Source organism: Polypterus senegalus, chromosome 13, assembly GCF_016835505.1.
Source record: "Polypterus senegalus isolate Bchr_013 chromosome 13, ASM1683550v1, whole genome shotgun sequence".
Classification (NCBI taxonomy): Eukaryota; Metazoa; Chordata; class Cladistia; order Polypteriformes; family Polypteridae; genus Polypterus; species Polypterus senegalus.
Window position 1 is genome coordinate 11,779,044 of NC_053166.1, and position 26,525 is coordinate 11,805,568.

The following is a 26,525-nucleotide window of genomic DNA, read 5'->3' on the forward strand; positions in this document are numbered from 1 at the left end:
GGGGGGCTGTCAAAAAACAAGGCCTCATAAAGCCCGTTGGGGCATTTCTTGTGTGATTTTGGGCTATACAAGCCAACAATGGGTGTTGTTACTGTTGTTATTCCTAATATGAGAGCAAAACAGAAATCTTTAATGGATAGCAGGCAACCTAGCAGGATAGAAGAGATCACGTAAACTTGAACTTAGCCTGTGTTGTGGTATGCAGCATGTGCCACCCTGGCTGCACTCTTAAAAATGAATGTTCTAAAATGTCACTTTACTGGGTTGTGTGGTTTTCTTGCAGCTCGATGTCTTGACTAAGGATGGTTTCGTTCCTTTAAGGGTCTTTTGCATGTGAAGTTGGGTGTTTGGGCTTTAAAAAGGTTCCCGAATGTACAGTGGATGTAATAAGTCTACACACCCCTGTCCGAATCACAGATTTTGTGTGATACAAAAATGAAACCATTTTTTGGAATGAGTGACCAAGTAACATTGGACTTTAGGGACCTTCAAAGCTCAACTTGATCTTATTTAAGAAGAATTAAGCTGATGGGTGAGCTTTATTGGGCTGAATGGTCCGTTCCTGTCTAGATTGTTCCAATATTCTAATAAGTGTAGCTGGCACATAAAATTAAAGAGAACGGTAATAAAGATCATACCAGTTTAATTAAAAATGGCATTAGTTTTATTCCCAGAAAAAAAATATCTAAATAGGAAACAATGCATTCATTTAATTAATGACAACAATTCATTCCCTTTAAAGGTAGTAAGAAGAGAGTTCTGTCTCATTTGGTACTTTAAAAATGTAAACGTGACTCCTGTTTAAAGTGCTGACACTTATGGACCCATACATACAGTATGAATCGGTGAAATGATTATTTCATTTAATTATAACTAATTCCTTAATTAGACTGCAGAGTCAGAAAGTAATTTTAAACATTCTGACATAATGGAGTCGGATCACTGTTATGAATGTTATCTTTTAGGTCTGAAGCTTTGTACACCATGAAAAAATGACACCTGTGGAACATCACTTACTTTCAACGTTATGCCAATAATAAACCAAAAGGTAATAAAATTAGTTTTAATAATTATAAAACCTGGCCTTGCTGTTAGTATTAAACGCCAGTGCTTGTTAAATGGTTTTGCTAATTCATACAATAAAATACACTTTTGTCATTCAAAATCGAATGCATAAACTCTAAGCTCACTTACGACCCTCCAACCAGAGGAGCCCACCCAGTCAATAATATCACATTGTTCTTTAAAAAAAGAAGGGGACGATTTCAAACTGACATTGGTATACAGTCAGAGCCATCACCTCATACGTGGACTCCGCAGAGGTTTCGTGTCTTTAAATGCAAAACAAAAAACTCAATGTGACGGTGAAAAACAAAATACAATCAAATAAAATCCAACGTGATTCAAAAGTTACACTGCGTAAAAAAGTGCGACAAAACATAAAGCAAAAGGTGTTTCACCCTCACAGTATCCGATACAGAAAGTGTAGTTACCTATTTACAAGATTTTAAGTGCTTTCACAGAAAGAGGTGACAAATCCCGCAAAACATTCGAAACAATCCGCGCAAAGGGGACCGGTGGGCAGCGGCGGCAGCAGCACCAGCAGTCGCGTTATCTCCTCTGTCCCCGGTTTTTGCGCTTTGCGTTGTGGAACGGACCCCCGTTTCGGTCTCTCCTCGAGCAGTAGTGCTTGGTGACGACCTGCGTGCACTGCTCACACTTCACCGTGCAGCACCAGTGGAACTTACAGTTGCAGCTGCTCACCGTTTCTGTCCTCCTCTCCTCCACTTTGAGGCCGCACTCGTGGCAGAGCCTCTTGCAGCTCCTTCTTTCCCACTGCGACAGGTTTTTGCCGCTTTGCAGACACTCTCGGCCCTCCGTGCCGTGCAGACCCAGACTCGTGTTCTTGACGCAGTAGTCCGGGGAGTCCTCCAGGTAGATGAGCTCAGTTCGGGCGGTGCTGCTCAGGGCTTCCGCGATGGCACCTCTGTTGTCCGCGTTGTTCCCAGCTCGGACTCTCCTCTTGTCCAGCTCCAGTTTCTGCGCCTGATCGTACTTCACTTTCAGGTAGTTTCCGATGTCTCTGAATTCGGGCAGTTGGTGCCAACACGTTTGGATGCTGCAGCTGCCAGAGACGCCGTGACACTTACAGCTCCTCTTCATTGTCGCCCTCACAGCCTAAAAATCAATAGAAAGTAAGAAACAACTAACTGATTAGATGGGGTTACTAATGAATAGGTTATAATTAAACTGATTTTTAATAGATAGATAGATAGATAGATATGAAAGGAACTATATGATAGATAGATAGACGTGAAAGGCACTATATAACAGATATATAGATGTGAAAGGCACTATATAACAGATAGACAAATAGATGGACAGATAGATGTGAAAGACACTATATAACATATAGATAAATAGATAGAGGTGAAAGACACTATATAACAGATAGATAGATAGATAGATAGATAGATAGATAGATGAAAGGCACTATATAATAGTTAGACAGAGCATCGCTCTAAAGATCTACTTTGACGCCCTTATTTTTTAAAAGGTGTACAGCAGACAATATGTTAAGTTCATATAGTGCATAGAGTGTATATTTATTGTGCGTGTGTGTGTGTGTTAGCGTATATACGGAGTACTAAAGGCATTCAGCATTTTCTTAAAATGTAAAGAAATATCAGTTGTTCTGTAAATTTAAATCCATTTTTATAGCAAAAGTCCACAGCCGCATGAAAGAAACGCGGGCTCTATTCTATTACTGTATATCAACCAAATCAGAACTTAAATATAGTATTTCTATTTCACAAATTAGTAACCCTATGTTTATTGTTATTTATGAACCCTTTTGCGGATTTCTATTAAAGGGTCTTTCTGGATCCTTCATGTGGATGGTACTTTTCCAGAAGCAAAGATGATTCCCCTATGGCAGCGCTCTGAAGAACCATCTCTATTTATTTATTAATTTTCCAGAGTTTGCTGTGTACACAGCGCCAAACGCTGTCGTTTCCGCAGATCTTCGTTTCCCTTCTATGGATGAGATGCAGCCCAGTCTCTATTAAAAAGTGTATCTTACCAATCGTCCCGCTTCATTGTTATGGAGGTTCACGGCTGCTCTCGAGTCCTGTCCCGTCTCCAGGGCGTCCACGAATTCTTTTGAAATTTTCTCTCCGAAGACCACATTATCGCTGCATCCTCCCCAGATCCATCCTCTGCCACCTAGGGAAACACAAACATTTTACTTACAATAACAGTAATAATAATGCAAGTAATTTATATAGTGCCCTTATCATCTTCAGAACGCTTCAGAACTATTCGAAGGAATATAAACAATTACTGAACACACAGGATACAAATTAATATAAAAAAATTAAATACCAAGATAAATATACAAAATAAAAATTCTTAATAAGATTAATAAACAATAAACAGAAAAAGAGGAACACACAAAGACGCCAAAGCAAATCAGAGAGACAGAGACAATAAAACGTCAGTTATTAATTCAATAATGAATTACATTTATGTAGCGCTTTTCTAATCACCTTGAAGCGCGTTGTTCCAATAACTGTTTTAACTCACCAAGTCATGCAAAGTTGCCGTTGTTCTTATACTAGAAACACTTTAGCTAAATTTGTCAAATATAATTTCTGATTAATTGATGTTAATGTAAAGGTATATATAACTGTTAAAAAAATATGTTAAATTCACGGTAAAAAAAAACCAAACAAACAAACAAAAAAAAAAAAACCAAACAAACTGGCAGCTGAGGTTACCAGAGGTTTACCGTAAAAAAGTAGGCGACAGTATTTTTAAGTGTGCGGTATAACTTTACAGTAAATAACTTTTTCCTTTACAACACATTACAATAGAAATGAGCGATACACACACTGTAATAAATATGCTAGTCGTTCAACCATCAGAAAATGATCAAATACTTGCACACAATCTGGATCAGTGAAATAATCACAACTAATAACAAACACGTTGTATTATTTAATTTCATACACTGAAAAGAATTCAATATTTAAGGATGTTATGGCGTGTTGTCTGGTGGAGAAGTAAAGTTTGCTTTCGTGGTGTATAGTGTCCTACAGGTGTGCCAGCTTATCGAATACAACCCACCATAAAAGCTTCCATAGCCTCAAAAACCCTTCAGCACGCCGGGAAAAATAAGTCTGCTAACTCTGTAAAATTTTCCCCCACTGTGCAAAGGGCATGCGGCTCACCAGAACAATATGGATAAAGGGGGCGTTTCCTCATGCAAATATCGTAACCTCGGGCGTTACCGAAACAGCGTTAGAGTTGTTTACCTTCGCTATATAAAATTAACAGCCATTTTGTTTCAGTGTAACCGAACTGTATAAGTAAACGGTACCTGGCATATTCTGAAGGTAGAAAAATATCAATTTTACAGAACTTGGCTGTAAAAATAATGAAATGTATTGCTTAAGATTTACATGTAATTTTCAGCAGAACATAAGGTAATTTTCCTTTTTTTGAGAAAAAGTATTTTACTTTCACCTCTCAGTATTTTTACCGTTAAATTTACGCATTTTTTTTACAGTGTACGTTAAAAGATAAGTACTCTGTTATATACTAACATATTTGTGTGTGTGTGTGTGTTTATATATTGAGAGAGTACACCCACACAGATATACGTGTATAAATATATACATATACATACAGATATATATATATAAATAAAATATTTTTATATTGAGAGAGTACACACACACAGATGTACGTATAATGTATGCATATACATACACACACAGATATACATATAAATAAAATGTACAATTTACATTTGTAAGTGCTTTATGTACAAATAAACATATACATACATATACATAGACATACACACACACACACACTAGTCGCTCTCTCTCCTAATAAAGGTCACAATATCCGACTGCAGAATGGCGTAATAAATACGCAGCCGTAAATCCACACAAGACCGAAAGTTCAGTGCACATGAATTGCAACGCAACAGACGCCGCCGACACAAACTCGCCTTAAAGCGGACTAACAAAGCTCGACGCTCAGGTGGACAGACCGGCACATCGGAAGACATTTTTTAAATGAGCATCCTGCCCTGCTTAATGCCATACGGTACAATACAACACAACTAACAATTTTAAGTCTCCCAAACTGAAAATTCCATCCATTACTTTTTCTGAACCCGCAAATTCCAATAACCAGGGCCGAAGGCAAATTCCATTTTATCAGTGAGGTAACAAAGTGAATATTTACTTCCAAAACACAAAAGCAATTCCATATTTTTACAGACGTTTTATAATTTCGAGATCTTACCAGGTTGTCCATTTTTTGAGTCGTCACAGCCGCAGTTGTCAATGTCTCCCATGCTACAGTTTCTTGTTAAAGTGTACATCACACCAGCCGAGCTGATGGCGTGGACAAATGAGGTTTCTTTTGTTGCTAAAATAAAATATATGATATAAGGAATAGTTATTCGTGATTGTATTAGTTATGCGTGTACTAAATTGTAGATTCTTAAAAGTCAAAGGTACCAGAGTGGCTCCATAGAGGAATCATTTTTGGTTCCATTAAGACCCATCCACATGATGGTTGTAGACTGGTATTTATTTATTTAGATCCTTAAAAGGCTCCATATAGTAATTGACCATGAATGGACGGGGACAGATTTTTGAAATATACAGTGGGTCATGGTTTTAAAGGCTAACAAGTTAAGGTTTTCTTAATCCGCTAATGTCCTATAGGGTGGTCCAGATCTAATTATGCAATTTTCATTACGCTATAATTTATTAAGTTTATTACATAGAAAATCGACCGAAAAATCCCAGACCATCGACAAGTGTGAGAACTGACGACATGAAGAATCGTGTTCTGGAATCGTCCCCGCATAAATCAAAGTCATCCAGACTATCTGGGTCTGTATAATTAGATCTGGACCACCCTGTATAGGCATCCTACCATACATTAAAATGTAGATTTTAGGAAGTTTTTTTAAAACACAAACAGCCAACTTCATAGGCAAAGAACCCATCCCAGAATTAAATGGCGCTTGATGAAGCAATGGTTCTATGAGGAATCACACAACCCACTAAAGAACCATAAAGTGTCAATAAAGAACTATCATTTTTAAGACTGGAAGAAAAAAGTAACAGAAGTGCGCGGAAAAAATCGTAAAAAGTTGGGTAGACTTACCGCTTCGGAGTCCGTTGTGGGTTGACAGCTGAAGGGCGCTCTCCGGACAGTTCCAGCGGTCCCAAGCGAACTGATGCTTGCACTCGTCGATTCCACTTTCGGCACCTGCTTGGACGCTGCTGGAGTAAGTCAGGAACGCCTGTGTAGAGAAAGAAAGAAAGAAAGAAAGAAACTTGGGATAAGCAAGTGCTACTGCTAGATTTTAACAGTTAATTTGCATACATTCATTTGCATACATTTCATTTTAGAAATATTCTAAACACGTTAAAAGTACAAATAATTGAAAATACTGCGCATGTTTTGCGCATCCTTATATCTCATTATCTTGCAAATTGATTTTGTCTGATTTTACCTTAGGTCCTGTCATAAGGAAGTTATTCACAGACCTGAAAAAAAAAATGTGGAAAAGTTTAGTATGGGAAAAAAACCAAAACGCTCTTCTTTCCGCAAACATTTCTGAGCACTTTGGTATTTCCTACCATGCCGACGTCAAGCAGATGAAGTAAGACAGCCGAATGACTGAGGTTATGATTTTGTAGGGGATCATGGCCGCGACTCCCGTGGTTATCCTTTTCCCTTGGGTAGACTGCTGTTAAAATACTGGAGAGAAGACAGTGTGGAGGTGAGGATGCAGTCCGTGAAATTTATATGACCCCGATGACGGGGAAGCTCGAGTCTGCCTTTTAAACGAACTGGAGCTTCGTCATTGGGCAACTTGCTGAGAGCAAAACAAAGGGCACCGCCTAATAGGAACATTCAAAGAGCAATGAAGTTTACATACAACACTCGACATTAATTAAAGCTCGGAGTTTACAGACAGTTAATATAATTAACGAGCAGCACTTCAGCGCGAGAAACGATGAATGAAGGAAACTGTTCGTTTGGGCTTTGTGGTGCAGCCTGAAACCAAATTGTATGCCATAAAACAAGCAAGAAGTGATTATGTATCACTAACACTAGAATGTGTTTGCTAATCCTGAAAACAAGGACGAATGAACGATTTAGGTTCGACAAGAGCATCTTAGAGTCTTGTTATACACACAAATACTGTAAATGCACACACTGAATATACAGTACATACGTTATTGTACATGCATACTGTATATGTATATACACACATAGGCATCCCGTACTTTATTCTTTGTTACTTAATATTGCCTAATCTTATTTTGATATTTTACATTTTTTATAATCTTTTCTTTCATCATCCTGTGAAAAGTCAAGCAAAATGACACCTTTTATTGGCTAACTAAAAAGATTAAAATATGCAAGCTTTTGAGGCAACTCAGGCCCCTTCTTCAGTTGCCTTGAAACCTTGCATATTGTAATCTTTTTTAGTTAGCCAATAAAAGGTGTCATTTTGCTTGACTCTTCACTACATTTAATAATAGCTAACATGGTACAACACCCTAGTACTTTCTTCATCTTGTAAATTTTGAGCTACGTCATTTGAATGCAAACATGCTAAAGAAATAAATGTCGTTGACAAAACTTTATTTGTTCCCAGAAGATATTTATCTGTTTGTCATTTTATATATATATATATATATATATATATATATATATATATATATATATATATATATATATATATATATATATATATATATATATATATATATATACACACACACACACACACACACAAATAAACACACATGTACAGTATATAGACCCCATACATTTATACTTGTTGTCATGTTTACACACTACTGTTTTAGGGATACTTTTTTTAACAAATGTCTACATGCAGTCCCAGTGAAAACTAAAAAATTTCAAAAATGCAATACCAACAATATTAGAATTTAAATAGCATTTGATTAAATCTGGCATATTTAAAAAACAAAAAATGTTGTTCAATCTGCTTAACACTCTGTAGCATGGACATTCAATATTAGGTGTTGGTTGTAAACACACACACAAACATAGACACTGTCTATATCTATATATTGTGTATGTACAGTATATACAGTATGTGAGTATATACATATATACACACACACATACATACATATATACATATACACATAAAAAAATAAATACACACATACAGACACACACAGAGATATATATCTCCTGGGAACAACAACATCATTTATCATAGCACGTTTGCATCCAAATGATGTAGCACAAAGTTTACAAGATGAAGAAAAAAGTTTATAAAAAAAAATAAAAATATAAAAATAAGATTAGGCAAAATTAAGTTAACAAATAAAGTAAGGAATGTATATGTGCGTATATACATATACTGTATGCCTGTACAGCATATGTGTTTTATGTATATATATATATATATGTGTGTGTATGTGTGTATATATATACAGTGGTGTGAAAAACTATTTGCCCCCTTCCTGATTTCTTATTCTTTTGCATGTTTGTCACACAAAATGTTTCTGATCATCAAACACATTTAACCATTAGTCAAATATAACACAAGTAAACACAAAATGCAGTTTTTAAATGATGGTTTTTATTATTTAGGGAGAAAAAATCCAAACCTACATGGCCCTGTGTGAAAAAGTAATTGCCCCCTGAACCTAATAACTGGTTGGCCACCCTTAGCAGCAATAACTGCAATGAAGCGTTTGCGATAACTTGCAATGAGTCTTTTACAGCGCTCTGGAGGAATTTTGGCCCACTCATCTTTGCAGAATTGTTGTAATTCAGCTTTATTTGAGGGTTTTCTAGCATGAAGCGCCTTTTAAGGTCATGCCATAGCATCTCAATTGGATTCAGGTCAGGACTTTGACTAGGCCACTCCAAAGTCTTCATTTTGTTTTTCTTCAGCCATTCAGAGGTGGATTTGCTGGTGTGTTTTGGGTCATTGTCCTGTTGCAGCACCCAAGATCGCTTCAGCTTGAGTTGACGAACAGATGGCGGACATTCTCCTTCAGGATTTTTGGTAGACAGTAGAATTCATGGTTCCATCTATCACAGCAAGCCTTCCAGGTCCTGAAGCAGCAAAACAACCCCAGACCATCACACTACCACCACCATATTTTACTGTTGGTATGATGTTCTTTTCTGAAATGCTGTGTTCCTTTTATGCCAGATGTAACGGGACATTTGCCTTCCAAAAAGTTCAACTTTTGTCTCATCAGTCCACAAGGTATTTTCCCAAAAGTCTTGGCAATCATTGAGATGTTTCTTAGCAAAATTGAGACGAGCCCTAATGTTCTTTTTGCTTAACAGTGGTTTGCGTCTTGGAAATCTGCCATGCAGGCCGTTTTTGCCCAGTCTCTTTCTTATGGTGGAGTCGTGAACACTGACCTTAATTGAGTGAGGCCTGCAGTTCTTTAGACGTTGTCCTGGGGTCTTTTGTGACCTCTCGGATGAGTCGTCTCTGCGCTCTTGGGGTAATTTTGGTCGGCCGGCCACTCCTGGGAAGGTTCACCACTGTTCCATGTTTTTGCCATTTGTGGATAATGGCTGTCACTGTGGTTCGCTGGAGTCCCAAAGCTTTAGAAATGGCTTTGTAACCTTTACCAGACTGATAGATCTCAATGACTTCTGTTCTCATTTGTTCCTGAATTTCTTTGGATCTTGGCATGATGTCTAGCTTTTGAGGTGCTTTTGGTCTACTTCTCTGTGTCAGGCAGCTCCTATTTAAGTGATTCCTTGATTGAAACAGGTGTGGCAGTAATCAGGCCTGGGGTGGCTACGAAATTGAACTCAGGTGTGATACACCACAGTTAGGTTATTTTTTAACAAGGAGGCAATTACTTTTTCACACATGTAGGTTTGGATTTTTTTCTCCCTAAATAAAAAAAACCATCATTTAAAAACTGCATTTTGTGTTTACTTGTGTTATATTTGACTAATAGTTAAATGTCTGCGGTGGGTTGGCACCCTGCCAAGGATTGGTTCCTGCCTTGTGCCCTGTGTTGGCTGGGTTTGGCTCCAGCAGACCCCCGTGACCCTGTGTTTGGATTCAGCGGGTTGGCAAATGGATGGATGGATGGATAGTTAAATGTGTTTGATGATCAGAAACATTTTGTGTGACAAACATGCAAAAGAATAAGAAATCAGGAAGGGGGCAAATAGTTTTTCACACCACTGTATATATATATATATATATATATATATACACACACACACACACACACACACACACACACACTGTATATACATACAGTATTTACATTTAACCCTATATATACATATAACATATAAAATATACATAATATACATACACACATATACTTTCTATACACTGAATATGCATATACAATACATTTGTGTATGAGCATCTCTGTAACTATATATACATATCTCATTTAAAATATACACACACTGTATATGCTGTATATGCCTATATACTGCACATACATACATTTATAGAGATGTACAGTGTGCCTGTGTGTGTGTGCGTGCGTGTAAACACAGACACTATATTTGTACACACATACACACACACACACACACATAATTATAGGCCCTATATGAATATACACACTTTTTTCTCTGAATATACACAACTTTTTCTGTAATTAAAATCCACAGTTGCAGTGAAAACAAAAAAGTAAAAAATAATAATAACTTTGGGCTCTGTGCAGTATTTATTACAATCGATCTACAATATCAAAATTTAAATATATCATTTAATTAAATCAGGTAATTTTTTTTAAGAAATGTATCATTCCATCTGCAGCATGAACACTGAGGATTAGGTGTTGGCTGTAAAGCCCCCTCTCGTCCCCCCAATACACACACAGACCTCTCAGCAGCTTCAGGCACGTCCACACACTCGTACATATTCTGGTTCTTTGAAGGCACTTTACTGGGTTTAGTGGGTTGTGTGGTTCCTTGTGGCTCCATTGCTCTGTAAAGCACCATTTTGTTGTGATTGGGCATCTTTAGTCCTTTGGGTTTTGACGAACTTCCAAATACGTGGACAATACAGACTCTTTTTTTTTATTTTTTGGTATAGCCTAGCAGGAAAATAACAGATTAAGAAAAGCCACAGGTAGCCTGAGTTACTGCCTGTAAAAGGAGTCTTTTTAAAACCAGAAACACACTTGAAGTTCTCAGACCTGTTATTGATCAAACAGGAACAAATCACCGGGCAGGACGCCAGCTCACCGCAGGGCACACACACACCAAGAACAATTTAGGATCGCCAACACACCTAACCTGCAAGTCTTTGGACTGAGGGAGGAAACCTGCAAAGACACGGGGAGAACATGCAAACTCCATGCAGGGAGGACCCAGGAAGCGAACCCGTAGGTCTCCTAACTGCGAGGCAGCAGCACTACCACTGTGCCACCATGCTTCCCATGGCATATTACTTGATAATATAAATATTAATCTATGGAAATTCTATGGATCTTTTTACTTTGTTTGTAGTTTTATAAAAATGTAATTCACATCGAAGAAAACATGCACAACCTTCTGAATATGATATTCTAAAATTATAGCAAAGATCACTTCTTATTTTATACAGCACCCTCTGACGGACACAGATTATTAATTTAAATAGGTTTCATAATAGATGGATGGGCGGGTGGACATTTCTGTATTTTGACTGGTCACTGGTATGTTCTGAATGGGAGATCAACTAGGAAAAGCTTGGGCAGCTGCTTGAAGAGGTGTTGTCAAAGCCAGCGTTGGGCGCTTGCCCTGCGGTCTGAATGGGGATCCCAATGCCCCAGTACAGTGACGGGTTGGGTACACTGTGTTGTAAAAATGATGCCGTCCTTCCGATGAGACATAAAACTGAGCTCTTGACTCTCTGTGGTCATAAAATATCCCTGGGCATCTTTCATAAAGAGATGTCCTGGCTAAATTGCCCACCATGACCTACTGTCATTATGCCCCCCTAATCATCCCCTGGCTAAGTATCTCTCTCTCTCTCTTTCTCTCATTCCTTCTTCACCACCTAACAGCTACTGTGTGGTGAGTATGCTGGCACAGAAATGGCTGCCATTGCAACATCCTGGTGGGTGCTGCTCGTTAGTGGTGTTTGAAGAGGCTCCCCACTCACTATGAAAAAGTGATTTGAGTAGCGAAAGAAGTTCTCTATAAATGTCAAGAATTATTATTCTAATTATTATCATTCATATCAAATAGATTTCTTTCATACAAACCACACATGCAGAATTCTTTCTTTCTTTGGCTTAAGAAAATGGCGTTTACTGAAGGCTTCACTTATACATTTCTACCACTCTTTAAAAAGGCTAGAAACTGATTTTATGAATTAAACACTTTTAAGATGAAAAAAAAGGTAAAAAAAAAATCATCTTTAAATGTTAATAAACCTATTGGCAATAATAAGTAATTGGTTTCAATGGTCAAAAGCAAAACTAGACACATTAAGCACAAATACATTTTAAAGACCCCCTCCAAGACCCTAAACTGGATATGTGGATTTAATAATGGATGAATGGATGGAAATTTCACCTTGATTTGCTTCTCATGGTTCCTTCTTTTGAAATCCCAATTCCCAACGTGCTGGTGACAGAGGTGGCAGAAACGTTGATAAAACATAAGGGGCTTTAATGTCACCGGTGTGGCGTGAAGGACAAACGCTAACAGTTAGCACCACTTATGAAAAATCCTGTACCATATGCTGCTCCGAAATGTCTACTAATCTTTCTGCGTTAATGGTGGCCAGCACTCCCCCAGTACCATGACAAATAGGAGCAGCTGCCCCAACCATATAAGATCACACGAGTTTCTGAATAATTAATATTTATTTATTTAATTAATGTATTCCATCCACCCATTATCCAACCTGCTATATCCTACCTACGGGGTTATGGGGGTCTGCTGGAGCCAATCCCAGCCAACACAGGGTGCAAAGCAGGAAACAAACCCCAGACAGGGTGCCAGCCAACTGCAGGGTGCACACACACACACACACCAAGCACACACACACATGGGACAATTTAGGATCGCCAATGCACCTCACCTGCATGTCTTTGGACTGTGGGAGGAAACCCACGAAGACACGGGGAGAACATGCAAACTCCACGCAGGGAGGACCCGGGAAGCGAACCCGTGTCTCCTAACTGCGAGGCAGCAGCGGTACCCACTGCGCCACCTTGCCACCGTGCCAGCCAATCAATGTATTTATTTATTCAGTTAACTTCAGCTTCCCAACAGGATTAAAGGGTGTCAGAGCCCACCCTGGCAGCCCCAAGGTTAGAGCAGGAGCATAACCTACGGATGGCAGAGTGGGCACCCACCATCTCAGAGCACGGTCACAACCATGAAGCCATGTCCTGTTGCTTATCCTATACATCTTTACAATTTCAGGTCCTTTAGCTCTCTTAGACAGAAAGATTTTAAATACAGTATAAGCCCACATAGAAGCCAGACCTCATGTGACATGTTCATCTAAACCCACCATTTTGGGGAATCACTGGTATGGCAAATGTACAATACCCCAGTGACACAGGCAGAAAGGCAGTCGGGTGGCAGTCCATTACAGGGCAGATACCCACAATCAGTTATACTGCAGATTAACCAAACACGCACATCTTCAGCATGAGAGAACCGAACACAAACAGTACAGGTAAAGTCCACAAAGACGTAGGGAGAACAAACAAACGTCACTGTGACAAAACAGAATGACTGGTCTGGGACTTAAGTCAATGGAGTTTGGAGGGTTTGTGACTACAACACCGTACTGCCTCTTAAAAACTATTTCAATTGGTAGTTTATAAATGATAAGTGAAATCACATGTTGAATATGTCACACTAGAAATATCTGAAGTTCTGCATAGCCAGGATTCATCTGACTCAGCAACAGAACTGAATTACTTTTACCTGCAGAGCCGGTCAATCCATCAGGAGACTTAGTTGGGCGCCATTTATGAAAGTTAAGGAGGGAGCAATCGCCGCGCACCGAGGACCCCCTTCCCCACCTGGTCGATGAACTCTGTTGATACTGAGACGGCGCTGTTACACCGTGGGCACCACACACCAAGTGGCGCACACTCCATGAAGTCTAGAGTATATACACAAAGGGGCACCGTTTGAGCTCTGGAAGGGGCACTCAGTCCTGGCACAGAGGGGGACTCCCCGCAGAGTCGTTGAACACTGATGATACGGTTTATGAAAGTAAAGCTGCACATGCCCCAAGGGGCACACGCTATATAATGTACTGGTAAGACGACATTTGGAGTACTGCAGTGTGTAGTTCTGGTTACCACGGTACAAGAAAGACATAGCAGCACATGAAGCTGTGCAGAGGAGAGCAACCAAGTGTGTCCCAGGACTTAAGGACATATCCTACTGTGACAGACTCAGAGAATAAAACTTATTTAGTCTCGAGCAGAGGAGACTGTGTGGGGACCTCATCCAGATCTTTAAAGGCATTGATAAAGTTGATCCAGCAACATTATTTCAGCTTAAGAGTGAATCACGTACTCGAGGACGTCAGTGGAAATTAAGGGGAAGTGTATTTAAAACTGAAGCCAGGAAACACTTCTTTATGCAAAGAGTTGTGAGAATGTGGAACAAACTCCCGAGACATGGAGTTGAGGCAGAAATCTTGAGAAGCTTTAAGTAGAATCTCGATGAGATATTGAGAGAGCTTAGCTATTGGCTACACAAGCGAGCTTGATGGACTGAATGGTCTCCTCTCATTTGTGAAATTTCTTGCGCAAAGGAGTGCTGTTCGCGCTACTGAACATCGATGGGGACTCACCCCACCGGTCGTCAAACTCTGATGGTACTGAGTGGGCACTGTTACGCACTGGGAACCATTTATGAAAGTTAAACTGCACGTGCTCCACACACCAAGGGGCATGTGTTCCTTAAAGTCTATGGTGTAAAGGGACGACTAAAGAGGTGCACACTCCTGACACAGAGGGGCACTTCCCCACAACAGGTCATCAAAGTCTAATAATGCCGACATTTAACCACCCTGCTTAGAGCTCCAAATGGCTTAGATTGGGCACTGTTTACTAATATGTTAATGATGAATCATTCTGAATGCTGGCGACTTCAAACAAGGAAACAAACACCTGTCAGCATCATCCAATGGTGGACACTGCCAGCTGGACCTGCTCTATTCAAATGTCTTTAAATTTAAACCAGTGGCACAACCGGGCAGATCTGATCACATCTTACTGCCACCCTCAATAAACCCAACTGAAGTTCTTATGTGTGTTTTTGATTTGTTATTGCTTTTATTGTAATAGTTTGGTTTTTTTGAACTTCTGTACATTTTTTTATTTCCCCTTGGGGGCAGATAAAGTATAATCTATATCTAAACCTAAAATGAAATTGTGTAGTTACTTGAATAAGACAGACCATACACTCTGTCACACATGTGTGCATGGGCGACAGATTGTGGACTTAAATAACTTAATTGTCTGCCAGACCAGGGGTTGGCGCTGTTGCTAACACTTCCTCTCTCTACTCCTCTGCACATAGACATAGAATTACTAGACGGCGCATGACCAGCAGCATCGTACGTCAACGTCGCCGCCATATTGCGAGTGGCACTGCTGTGGAGTGAAGTAATGGATAAAGAGGCCTCACGCATGTGCTGCTTGGAATTGTGTAAACCGCTGTACGCTCCAAACCAGATCCCAGGGGATTACATTTCATAGGTAAGGCTGAACGATTGTTTTGGTCATATTTGGCCATTAGAAAATCCCATTTTATAATCTTAGCACTCAAGGTTACCCAATAAAATGAAACAATATTAGTAAAATTAAAACAAGAGAATGATAAATCAATAAGAAATAATTAGCAAACAAACAAAGATAACTGGCAGTAACAGTGCAAAATTCACAATTGGTATGCCAGTTTTAAACGATAAGTTTTGAGGTCAGTTTTAAAATGTGTTATTGAATCGAGCTGACGGATATGAGAGGGAAGAGAATTCCCGAGTTGAGGAGCACAAGGAGAGACGCTCGAGTTTCCATAGCACTGAGTCTGATGTGCGGTACAGAAAGTCGAGCTGCAGATGAGGATCTGAGTGAGCGAGAGGAGTGCCAGTCTGGAGGAGATCAGTGAGGTTATGGAGAGCTTTAAATGTTCAGAGCGGGATTGTGGATTGTATTCTGTAGTGAACAGGGAGCCAGTGAAGCTGAGAGAGAATCGGTGTGACGTGTTCAGTGGATTTAGAACAGCAGGTTATTATACTGGCAGCAGAATTTTGAAGAAGTTGTAAGCAATGGAATCGTTTTTGTGGGATGCATTACAGTAATCTATACGTGAGGTGACTCGGGCATTAACCAGTACAGGATGAAGTCTAGAAATGTTTCGGAGATGGAAGAAGGCAGTCTGAGAAATGTGTTACTTATATGGGAGGAATTATTTAATAATAATAATAATGATTATTATTGTTATTATTTAATAATTGCCATTATTAGTGTATAAATGGATATAAATAATTGCATTTAAACGATTTGCCCAAATCTGTTGTATGTAAACGATACTGTTTTAAACGTTATTGTTTTTTCATCAGAAAACCCGTTTTCCACGTCTACCTGTATTAGTTTAAATGGCACTTTTTCCACTCACAATATGGCTGACGTGCTGACGTATCGTGTCGACTGGGCAACACAGTGAATGCGGCGTCTACCTATATATGTCTATGCCTCTGCAGACCCACAGAAGTAAATCCCGCCTGATGACATCACTTCCGGTCCCGGCTCTCTTGACCTTACTTCCTGTACCGACTCCGTTTAACCTCCATCTTATCTCATTGTGAGAAGTTCTGTTTTGAGCAATGTCTGACGAGACACTATATATTCATTTTTTGCTCGCTTGTTTCCAAGTATACAGGGTGGCTACCCCAAATCTATAGCTTTGTGTTTGTGATTCTTTGAAAATAAGGCCGCCAAAGTGATTTTTCAGGGCAATGCCATTTGGGTTACTGTTTTTTGTTGTCAAAAAGAGAACCATCGACATGAAGCTTTCTGAAGGGATCTTTTATTTAGAACTGTAACAGCTTCAGTGGATCGATGATAACAGGCCTGTGAAATACCAAAGAGTTCTTGACTTTAAAGGAGTCTTACGGCGCAGAGTCATGCAGGCTCAATTCAGATTTTCTTGATCTGTTAGTATCCTTCTGCGATATGTAGCCTACCACAAAGACACAATTTCATATGCAAAGAACTTGTCTCAGAATGAAGCAGTTCATTGTCAAGTGAGGGTTCTATAAGGAACCACACAACCCAGTAAAGTGCCGTTAAAGAAAGGCTATTTTTAAAAATGTAGACAGAGCAATAGGAATTTAGCGTTCATAAAATGTATTTATGAAAAAGAACATTAAAACGTCTGTTATACAAATTTGGAAAGAGTGTCCAGCATTTATTATATGGCATAAAAATAATCTGGAAAGGTCGAGTGCAAGAGTTCCCAAAGTTGTCGATATCGACCCCCTGGGGTCGGTTTGAACTTTCTAGGTGTCGATAGTTTCAATAAAAAAATTTGGAGGTCAACAACAGCAAAACTAAACCCCCTTACTACTGCTATTTGTTTGTTACTTCAAAATATCTATGATTAAAATAGGTACCCAATTAAGAAGTAAAATAATTAAAAAAAAACACTTTTTTGATAAAAACACATTACATACCAAACTTACGAACGAAAAGGTAAAATGTGTCATTAAAAGAGTCACACGTAAGAATGCATGAAAGTACATGTAACACAAACATGTGCATTGTCTTATCGTGTGTATCAAAGCGAGTTGCATGAAAAACCGTTGCATGTCCGCACTTGCTTGCGGTGGGACGAGACGACGGATATTCGATATTAGCAGAATCTATCAGTCTTGTACGGTCATGCGTTCATAAAACGCTATAAATTGGTTCGTTTGATGTGACATTTACTTATTTGTGATTTGAACTTTGAATATAATTATTTATTGAGGAGCAGTACTACGAAAAAGAAAATCAGAGAACACAGTTTATTTATTCGAGTTTGAACAAAAATCTTCTGTTTCAAGTAAGTACATACTTTATTGTTTGTTTTTTTTTAATCACAGGGTCTTTCGAAATTGTTTGCTAATAAAAGTTTTGATTTCTTCAGATAACAATATGACTGAACCAGAAAAGAAATGCAGACAGTACAGCTTGGACTATTTGTACTTATTTTTGAATTTACATATTTATTTCACAAATGTCAAAAATGTAAAAAAGCACTTTGCTTGTATTTTTTTGCTTGAATTTTGTTTCGATATTAAATGTTGCACAAGATAATACCATATTCCGTAGTCCTTTTATCTTTTCAATTATTAATTACAAGTGATTAAAATGAAAAGTTTGATATCTAGTGAAATATTTAATATCGAGTACTGTACAAATTTATTAATTTGAGTAAGTAAAGTAAATGACTGGGGGTCGACGGTTTTAAAAGTTTTTGGTAAAGGGGTCTGCGGCTGAAAAAAGTTTGGGAACTCTTGGTGTAGTGGGTAATATCAATTATCCGATCATGTGACATAAAATAGTGTGCTCAGTATAAAGAAAGACATGACCTATATTCAAGCTTAAAAGTGTCTAAAACTAAACCTAAATGATCATATTAAACTAAAACTTTCACACATACAGTGTCACTGCTTTAATGTGTGGTTTTAGCAACTGTCAATTAGGTCTGAGACTTGAAAAGTGAGAGGGTCTACTTTGCGATAGGCAGGCACTCCATTCAAGGTTGGCTCCTGCTTCAAGGCTGATGCTGTAAAGTTGAATAATATATTCAAGGATGGGCACTGAATTGTATTTATTTTTTTAGATTGGACTAGTAGCCCAGTTTAGGGTATATATATTCTCTACTTTGTGTATTTGTACATCTTTAATTTGACCACATTTGATGATTTAATTGTGCCCTTCCATCTATCCATGTTCAGACGTTCTTATTTTGTTAGTCTATAGAGTTGAGGAGAATTCACTGTCATCCAAACAACATGAGAAAGGCACTATACAAATAAAACATATCTTTAAATGTATCATCATCATTATCATTCGCCTCCAGGGTAGGAACAAACCTAGCTATTCATTTTCAGACATTCTTATTTCAATTGTGTATAATGCAAAAATGACTCTGATGTCATTCAGGTAGCACAAGAAAGGTGCTATACAAATAAAACATACCATCGTCAGGTGCCACGGCAGGAACCAACTCTAGACTGGGCACTAGTCCAGTTAAAATGATCACAATTGATCGTTGTTAATACACCTAAAACAGTCGTAACACTGTGCCCTTTCATCCGTTTGTTTTCAGACATATTCTATAGGGTTGAAGGAAATCTGAGGTCATCTGATTATTGTGTGTGTGTGTGAGAGAGAGAGAGAGAGAGAGGAGAGAGGTTAGGAGCACACACTGATAAAGCGCATTGCTGCACCCATCACATGACAAACCACCTCAGGATGCCAGATTAGGGCCCGAGTGCAGCCATGCGATGGGTGACACCTCACCACCATGCTAGTTCAGATGGAATGAAACAGAGGGAGGTTTGTTACGGTGGCTGGAGTGCCAATTCTGCCACCAACCCTCAGGTTTATTCCTGCAGGTTGGATGGCCTACTTGCAGGGCTGGATGCAGGTTAACGTCATACCGAGGACGGAGCAATTGCAGGTTAAGGGCCTTGCTTGAGGGCCCAACAAGGTAGAGTCACTTATGGCGTTTACAGGATTTGAACCAGCAACCTTTCAATTGCCAGTGCAGATCCCTAGCCTCAGAGCCACCACTCCACCCAAAGTCACTATAGAAATAAAATATATGTTTAAATGAATTATCATCAAGCGCTGCTGCCTCGCAGTTAGGAGACCCGGGTTCGCTTCCCGGGTCTTCCCTGTGTGGAGTTTGCATGTTCTCCCCATTTCTGCGTGGGTTTCCTCCTACAGTCCAAAGACATGCAGGTTAGGTGCATTGGCGATTCTAAATTGTCCCTAGTGTGTGCCTGGTGTGTGGGTGGGTGTGTGTGTGTGCCCTGCGGTGGGCTGATGCCCTGCCCGGGGTTTGTTTCCTGCCTTGCGCCCTGTGTTGGCTGGGATTGGCTCCAGCAGACCCCCGTGACCCTATAGTTAGGATATAGCGGGTTGGATGGATGAATGGATGGATGTATCATCATCAGCTGCCATGGCAGGAACCACCGCTAGACTGAGTGCCAATCCAGTTAATTTGACCACATTTGGTTTTTGTAAATGCACCTAAAACAGTTGTAACATTGTCTAAGAATGGAAAGATGGGAAAGCAAATTCTTATTTCAATAGTGAATAAGCCAAAATGGAACCTGAAGTCATTCAGGTAGCATGAGAAAGGTTCTATATAAATAAAATATCTCATAATCAGCTTCCAGGGCTGGAACCAACTCTAGACTGGGCACCAGTCCTGTTAATCTGATCACATTGGCTAGTTGTAAATACTCATAACACAGTTGTAGCACTGTGCCCTTCCATATATCCATTTTCAGACATTCATACTTCAACAGTCTATATGGCTGAAGGGAATTTGATATCATCCAGGTATCACGAGAAAGACGCAATATAAATAGTATTATCACCATCAGCCACCAGGGCAAGAACTAATCTTAGACTGAGCGCTAGTCCAGCTCATTTCATCACATTTCACTATTGTGTTCTGGCATTGTGACCTTCTACCTATTCGTTTTCAAACATACAGTCTTATTTCAGTAGTCTGCAGGGCCAAAGGGAATTCAGTGTCATCCAGGCTACATGAGAAAGGAGCTATATAAATAAACTGTATTAAGACCAACCAGCAGGGCAGGAACCAACCTTATACCGAACACCAGTCCTCTTATACGCTGCTCAAAAAAAGAAGGAGACACATAATGATCCCATTTTAACACTAAGACAATGAAGCTTCAGGGATGTCAATCTGTCCAGTCAGGAAGCACAAGCCATCGTGAATCAACTTCACCTGCTTTGTTGCAAATGAAAGTGACAACAGGTGATCTGGAGAAGACACAAGAAGACACCCCCCAAAAGGAAATGGTGGCCACAGACAGTTGCTCTTTCCTTATCCTTCCTGAATGATACTTCTCCAGTTTTGAGTTTTGCTAGTGTCCTTGTCACAACTGGTACCATGAGGTGGTACCTGCAGCCCATTCCAATTGCACAGGTAGTCCAGCTCCTCCAGGATGGCACATCCATATGTGATGTTGTAAGAAGGTTTGCTGCGTCTCCCAGCACAGTCTCAAGAGCATGGAGGAGAGACCAGGAGGAGAGCTGGACAGGGATGTAGAAGGGCATCAGCCTAGAGCACTATCTGCCTCCTTATGTGAGGAGAATCAGGAGGAACGCTGCTAGAGCCCTACAAAATGACCTCCAGATAGCTACTGGTTTGCACGTCTCTGGCCAAACTGTCACAAACAGACTCCATGACGGAGACATGAGGGCCTGACATCCTCTAGTGGGACCTATGCTCACAGCCCATCACCGTGCGGCTTGACTGGTAGCTCCACCATTAGTGCCATATTCTCTTCACAGATGAGAGCATGTTCATACTGAGCACATGTGACAGACATGAAAGAGTCTGGTAATGTCGTGGTGAACATTATGCAGCCAGCAGCATCATCCTGTATGACCGGTTTGGCGGTGGGTCAGTGATGGTCTAGGCAGGCATATCCTTGGAGAGTCTCACAGACCTCCACGTGCTAGACCAAGGTACCCTGACAACTGTTAGGTACCAGGATGAAATTCTTAGAGCCATTGTCAGAACTTACACTGGTGCAGTGGGCTCTGGGCTCCTCCTGGTGTAGGACAACTCACGTGGCCAGAGTGTGTAGATAGTTTCTGGATGATGAAGGCATCGATACCATTGACTGGCCCGCACGTTCCCCAGACCTGAATTCAATTGAGAACCTCCAGGATGTTTTGTATGTTATGACATCATCTGCAAATAACATGCACCATGGGGCCTGGTCTGTGGTTTCCCTAGAAATAATGTCTGCAATTAGACTAACATAAAATGGGTTTACAAGATGATCCTTGATTATTGATCAGATTATATAAGATTAAAAGAACAAGAACATGGAGGTTAAGTTAATTCACAACTCTGATTTGGCCTGGTATGCATGAGTATATATACACAAGTGTGGCAAATGGTGGGCTGGCACCTGGTTTTGTGTTGGTTGTCACACTTCGCCCTGTGCTGCATGAAATGTGGAGATTTATGAAGGAGAATGGAGTACCAGAGAAGTATGTGAGGATAGTGAGTGACATGTATGAGGGTGCCTACACAAAATAAGGCGTAGTAGAGGAATAAGAGGTTTGCAGTTAAGGTTGGGTTACATTAAGGACCATCGTTTAAACCCATTTTATGTTAGTCTAATTACGGGCACTATTTCTAGGGAAACCACAGACCAGGCCCCATGATGCATGCTATTTGTAGATGACAATATGGCACCTCGGGAAAGGAATGTGGAGAGGATCTATTGAGTGTAGAGGTCTTGGAAAGGAAAGTGGAGAGGAGCTATGGAGGGTAGAGTCCTGAAGATTTCCTTTCCACAGTATGCTTAGAGGTGCCAATAGCAATAGCATGCACCATGGGGCCTGGTCTGTGGTTTCCCTAGAAATAACATCCATAACTAGACTAACATAAAATGGGCTACATGATGATCCTTGATTATAGATCAGATTATATAAGATTAAAAGGTCAAGAACATGGAGGAGAAGTTAACCTCCAGGGAACAACTTGCAAAAGAGTGGAAACGTTCAGATATCTAGGATCAGCAATGACAAGACGAGGAGAGCTACATTCAGAAATAAATCATTGAATGCCATCTGGCTGGATTAATTGGGAAAAAGAATCGAGAGTGATATATGACTGAAGAATTAGTGCAAAAGTGAAGGGTAAAGTGAAGAAAATGGTGGTCAGTTGAGCAGTGCTGTATGGATCAGAAACCTGGGCAGCTGATGAGGAGAATGGAAAGAAACTGGAGGCTACAGACATGAGGGTGTGGAGATGGATGTGTGGAGTAACAAAACTCGATGAGATCAGGAATGTGAAATCTCAAAGAATTTACAGAAAAGAAGGTTAAAGCCATATGACATATGAGAAAGGTGAACGACATGGGGAGAAAAATGATGGATATGGAGGGGCTGGGATGGAGAAGAAGACAATCAAAGAGAAAGTGGATGGACTGTGTGAAGGAGGAAAAGGGTATCAGTGAGGGAGAAACAAGATGAGGATGGATGGAGTAACAAATCTCGATAACATTAGCCAAAGTTGGAGAAACCTTTTAGAAAATACAGGAAGATAAGGTTAAGGGCATATAATGGTAAGAAAATGAAATAACGTGGAGAGAAGAATCACAGATATTGAGGTTTCAGGATGAAGGACAAGAGGACAACCAAAAAGAAAGTGGATGGACTGGGTGTGGGAGGATCTAAAGGTAAAAGGATGTGTATGACAGATGATAATGGAGGAAGATGGTCCATAAAAGTAGGGAAAGCTTTAGTAGAAGTGTGTGTATGTGCTGCTCCACATAGCTAGGAACTGGAGAAACTGCTTGGAGAATGGATGGACGGATGAGCACAGTAACAAAGCTTGATAAGATCTGGAATGACAGAATCAGAGATACAGCTAAAGTTGGGGAAATCTCTAAGAACATACAGGAATAAAGGTTAACGGCATGTAATGAGAAGACAGGAAAACAATGTGGGATTAGGAATCAAACATATAGGGGCGTCAGGACTGAGAACAAGAGGACATCCTAAGAGAAAGTGGAGAGACTGTTTGAAAGGAGAAAGGGATGCCAGGTTAAGATGGATATGGGGAAAATGATGAGAATGGAGGGGGCTACTCAATTAAAGTGGGAAAAGCTTTAGAAGAAGTGTGTATATGTACTGCACCCTGTAACAATGAACTGGATACACTGCCAAAAGAATGGTGGATTGATGTGTGGAGTAATAAAACGTAATAAGCTCCGGACACAGCTAAAGTCTGGGAAATCTCCAAGAAAGCATAGGAAAAGGAGATAAAGAGCATACAATGGGGGCAGAAGAATCATGCATATTGGGATGTTGGGGCTGGAGGAGGACAGGACAACCAAAGAGAAAATAGATGGACTATGTGAAAGGAGAAAGGGGCACCAGGTGAGAAAGGGTACAACAAACGTGCATGAAGGAGACTGGTCAAAGAAAAAGGGAAAAGCATTAAGAGTTGTGCACGTAGGCACTGATCTCAACAACTATAAACTGGATACACTCCATAGAGAACGGATGGATGGATACAAGAATATGAATGGATAAAAGGAAGTCCTATGAATTTGCTAATGGAGTGGACCTTTCTTTGAATACCTTCTTGAAATAACTGTTTGGGCACCAACTCCTGAATACATGGACATCACTATCAACTTGCTGTTATGCGCCACTTGTTCAAACATAAGAGCTGTTATTTGGCATTAGAAATTACAGACAGAGACATTCAGGCGATCCTGTAATTTTTAATGAGGCCCCCTTTTCAGTTTATGAACTGCATCGGAGATAAATAATTATAAAGGTAAATAAAAGTCCCTGACTCTGCCCTGCTTAATACCAAATAAGAAATGTTGCGTTTTGGTGTCCCACAGATAGATAGAATAAAAGGTGCTATATTATAGATAGATAAGGGTATTATATAAATGGTAGAAATGAAAGGTGCTATATTATAGATAGATAAGGGTACTATATAAATGGCAGATAGCACCTTTCATATCTAACTATATTGTAGATAGATACGGGTACTACACAAGGTGGTCCAGATCCAGATCGTCTGGATGATTTTGATTTATGCGGGGACGATTCCAGTTCCGTGCGAAAACGATTCTTCATGTCGTCAGTTCGCACACTTCTCGGTGGTCCGGGATTTTTTGGGCGATTTTCTATGTAATAAACTTAAATTATAGTGTAATGAAAATTGCATAATTAGATCTGGACCACCTTATATAATAAAAGATAGACTGTATAACATAGGTTAACAGAAAGATATAAAATGTGCTTCATGATAGTTACGACTGGCACTGTATACTACAATTGAAAGACACGATTAGATAGGTAGATCTAAAAGGCACTATATGCTTGGTAAATAGATAGACACAAGCGCTATATAATAGATAGTTAATTTTAATCAGCCCTTATATTTTAAGAAGGTGGGCATGTCAGCTATCGATACTTGAGCACAGGTTTAAGACGTGAGGTCCCGAGCGCACCGTTCAGATCTGCACGGAGCTCCGACGTTAATCTGAGTAAAACCCTTTAATTAGTACCAACTGAAATCGAGTCAGCCATAGAGCGACAAATACTAACACCTTGAATGAATGGCACTTCTTGTGTATTTTACAAGGTGCTATAAGTTCCAAACATCAATGCAACTCCCTGCTTTCCCACTTCTTGCCCAACCTGGAAACACAAACTGTGAAAAGTAAGCGGCGATTACAGGTGAGGATAATCCCCGTTAATCACAGTCTGCTTTGGCAGATCCACTACTTTCACTGGAGGCTCAGCTCAAAAGCGACTGTGAAAATGAGAGCGAGAGAGAGAAAAAGCCGCGGCTGTAGTTAAGAGCCGCACACCAGGCGGTCTGTTTAATCGGAAAACTACCTGGCAGAACATTCTTTCTTAATTAATTTATATACTGTATATGTAAAAGCCGTGGTATTGATGATCAGAAACGAGCAATTTGCAGCAGTGATTTAACGAATAATTTCCTATAAACAGGCAGGACAATTCAATTGATCTAAATAACACGCTTCCTCCGCAGTGTTGATGTCGTTTAAATTCACACCGCCGAAGACTCGTTTTAAATCTGGGAATGGTCGTCATATTGCAATGCGCCTCGTTATTAAAACAAACAGAACTGTGATAATTTAATAATTAAGGTGACAAGGTAGTGAATAAGACAATTTGTTTAAAATGACTTCTCTTTTGAATATCCTAATACGTATTCTGCACTTAACAGTATTCCAAAATGTTTAGCCTGGCCTTCTTCAAATACGAAATTCGACACAGATAAAAGGTACAAAAAACGACAGACCCGATGACCTCAATTTTTCTTTTTTGGTGGAGGGGAATGCGCGTGTCCTGCCAGGTTAAGCTAATTCAATTAATTCGAGAATAGCATTAGAAAGGTTTGCATTGTATTGCTTTACTTTGTGACAGAACCCCCCGTGGTCGCATTTACATATATTGAGGGTCTCAGCCCAGCCGATAATACATTTTTAATTTTCTCTACTTAAATGAAGGAAATGTATGGAGCGTTTACCTTCATGCGATGACGCTCCATTAAAACTCGATGAAGCTGCCTCTACAATGCGCATATAGAAAGATAAGCGCAATAAGGAGCGCTGGAGCGGAGAATCCGAGTTTAGAAAATTAAAAGTTTTTGAGGGAAATACCGTAGCTTGCGCATTCGCTCTTTCAAGCCAT

General features: G+C 39.8%; 1 protein-coding gene across 1 annotated transcript; it reads right to left on the reverse strand.

The window, feature by feature from the left end:
- Positions 1–689: 689 nt before the first annotated feature.
- Positions 690–26,525, reverse strand: LOC120542717 (protein Wnt-8a-like). Its single transcript, XM_039775350.1, has 7 exons — positions 26,362–26,525; positions 6,675–6,795; positions 6,548–6,581; positions 6,196–6,334; positions 5,320–5,445; positions 3,083–3,225; positions 690–2,178 (listed from the first exon to the last, which is right to left on the reverse strand). The coding sequence occupies exons 2-7, from the start codon at positions 6,740–6,742 to the stop codon at positions 1,612–1,614; spliced, it is 1,077 nt and encodes a 358-aa protein (XP_039631284.1). The 5' UTR covers positions 6,743–6,795; positions 26,362–26,525; the 3' UTR covers positions 690–1,611.

Bases quoted from the DNA above. Each gene is read 5' to 3' on its own strand.
- LOC120542717 (XM_039775350.1), bottom strand. From the start codon at position 6,742: ATGATCCCCTACAAAATCATAACCTCAGTCATTCGGCTGTCTTACTTC. The intron at 5,446-6,195 runs GTAAGTCTACCC...ATTTTATTTTAG, and splicing joins CCACAACGGACTCCGAAGCG to CAACAAAAGAAACCTCATTT. The intron at 3,226-5,319 runs GTAAGATCTCGA...GTGTTTCCCTAG, and splicing joins CTCAAAAAATGGACAACCTG to GTGGCAGAGGATGGATCTGG.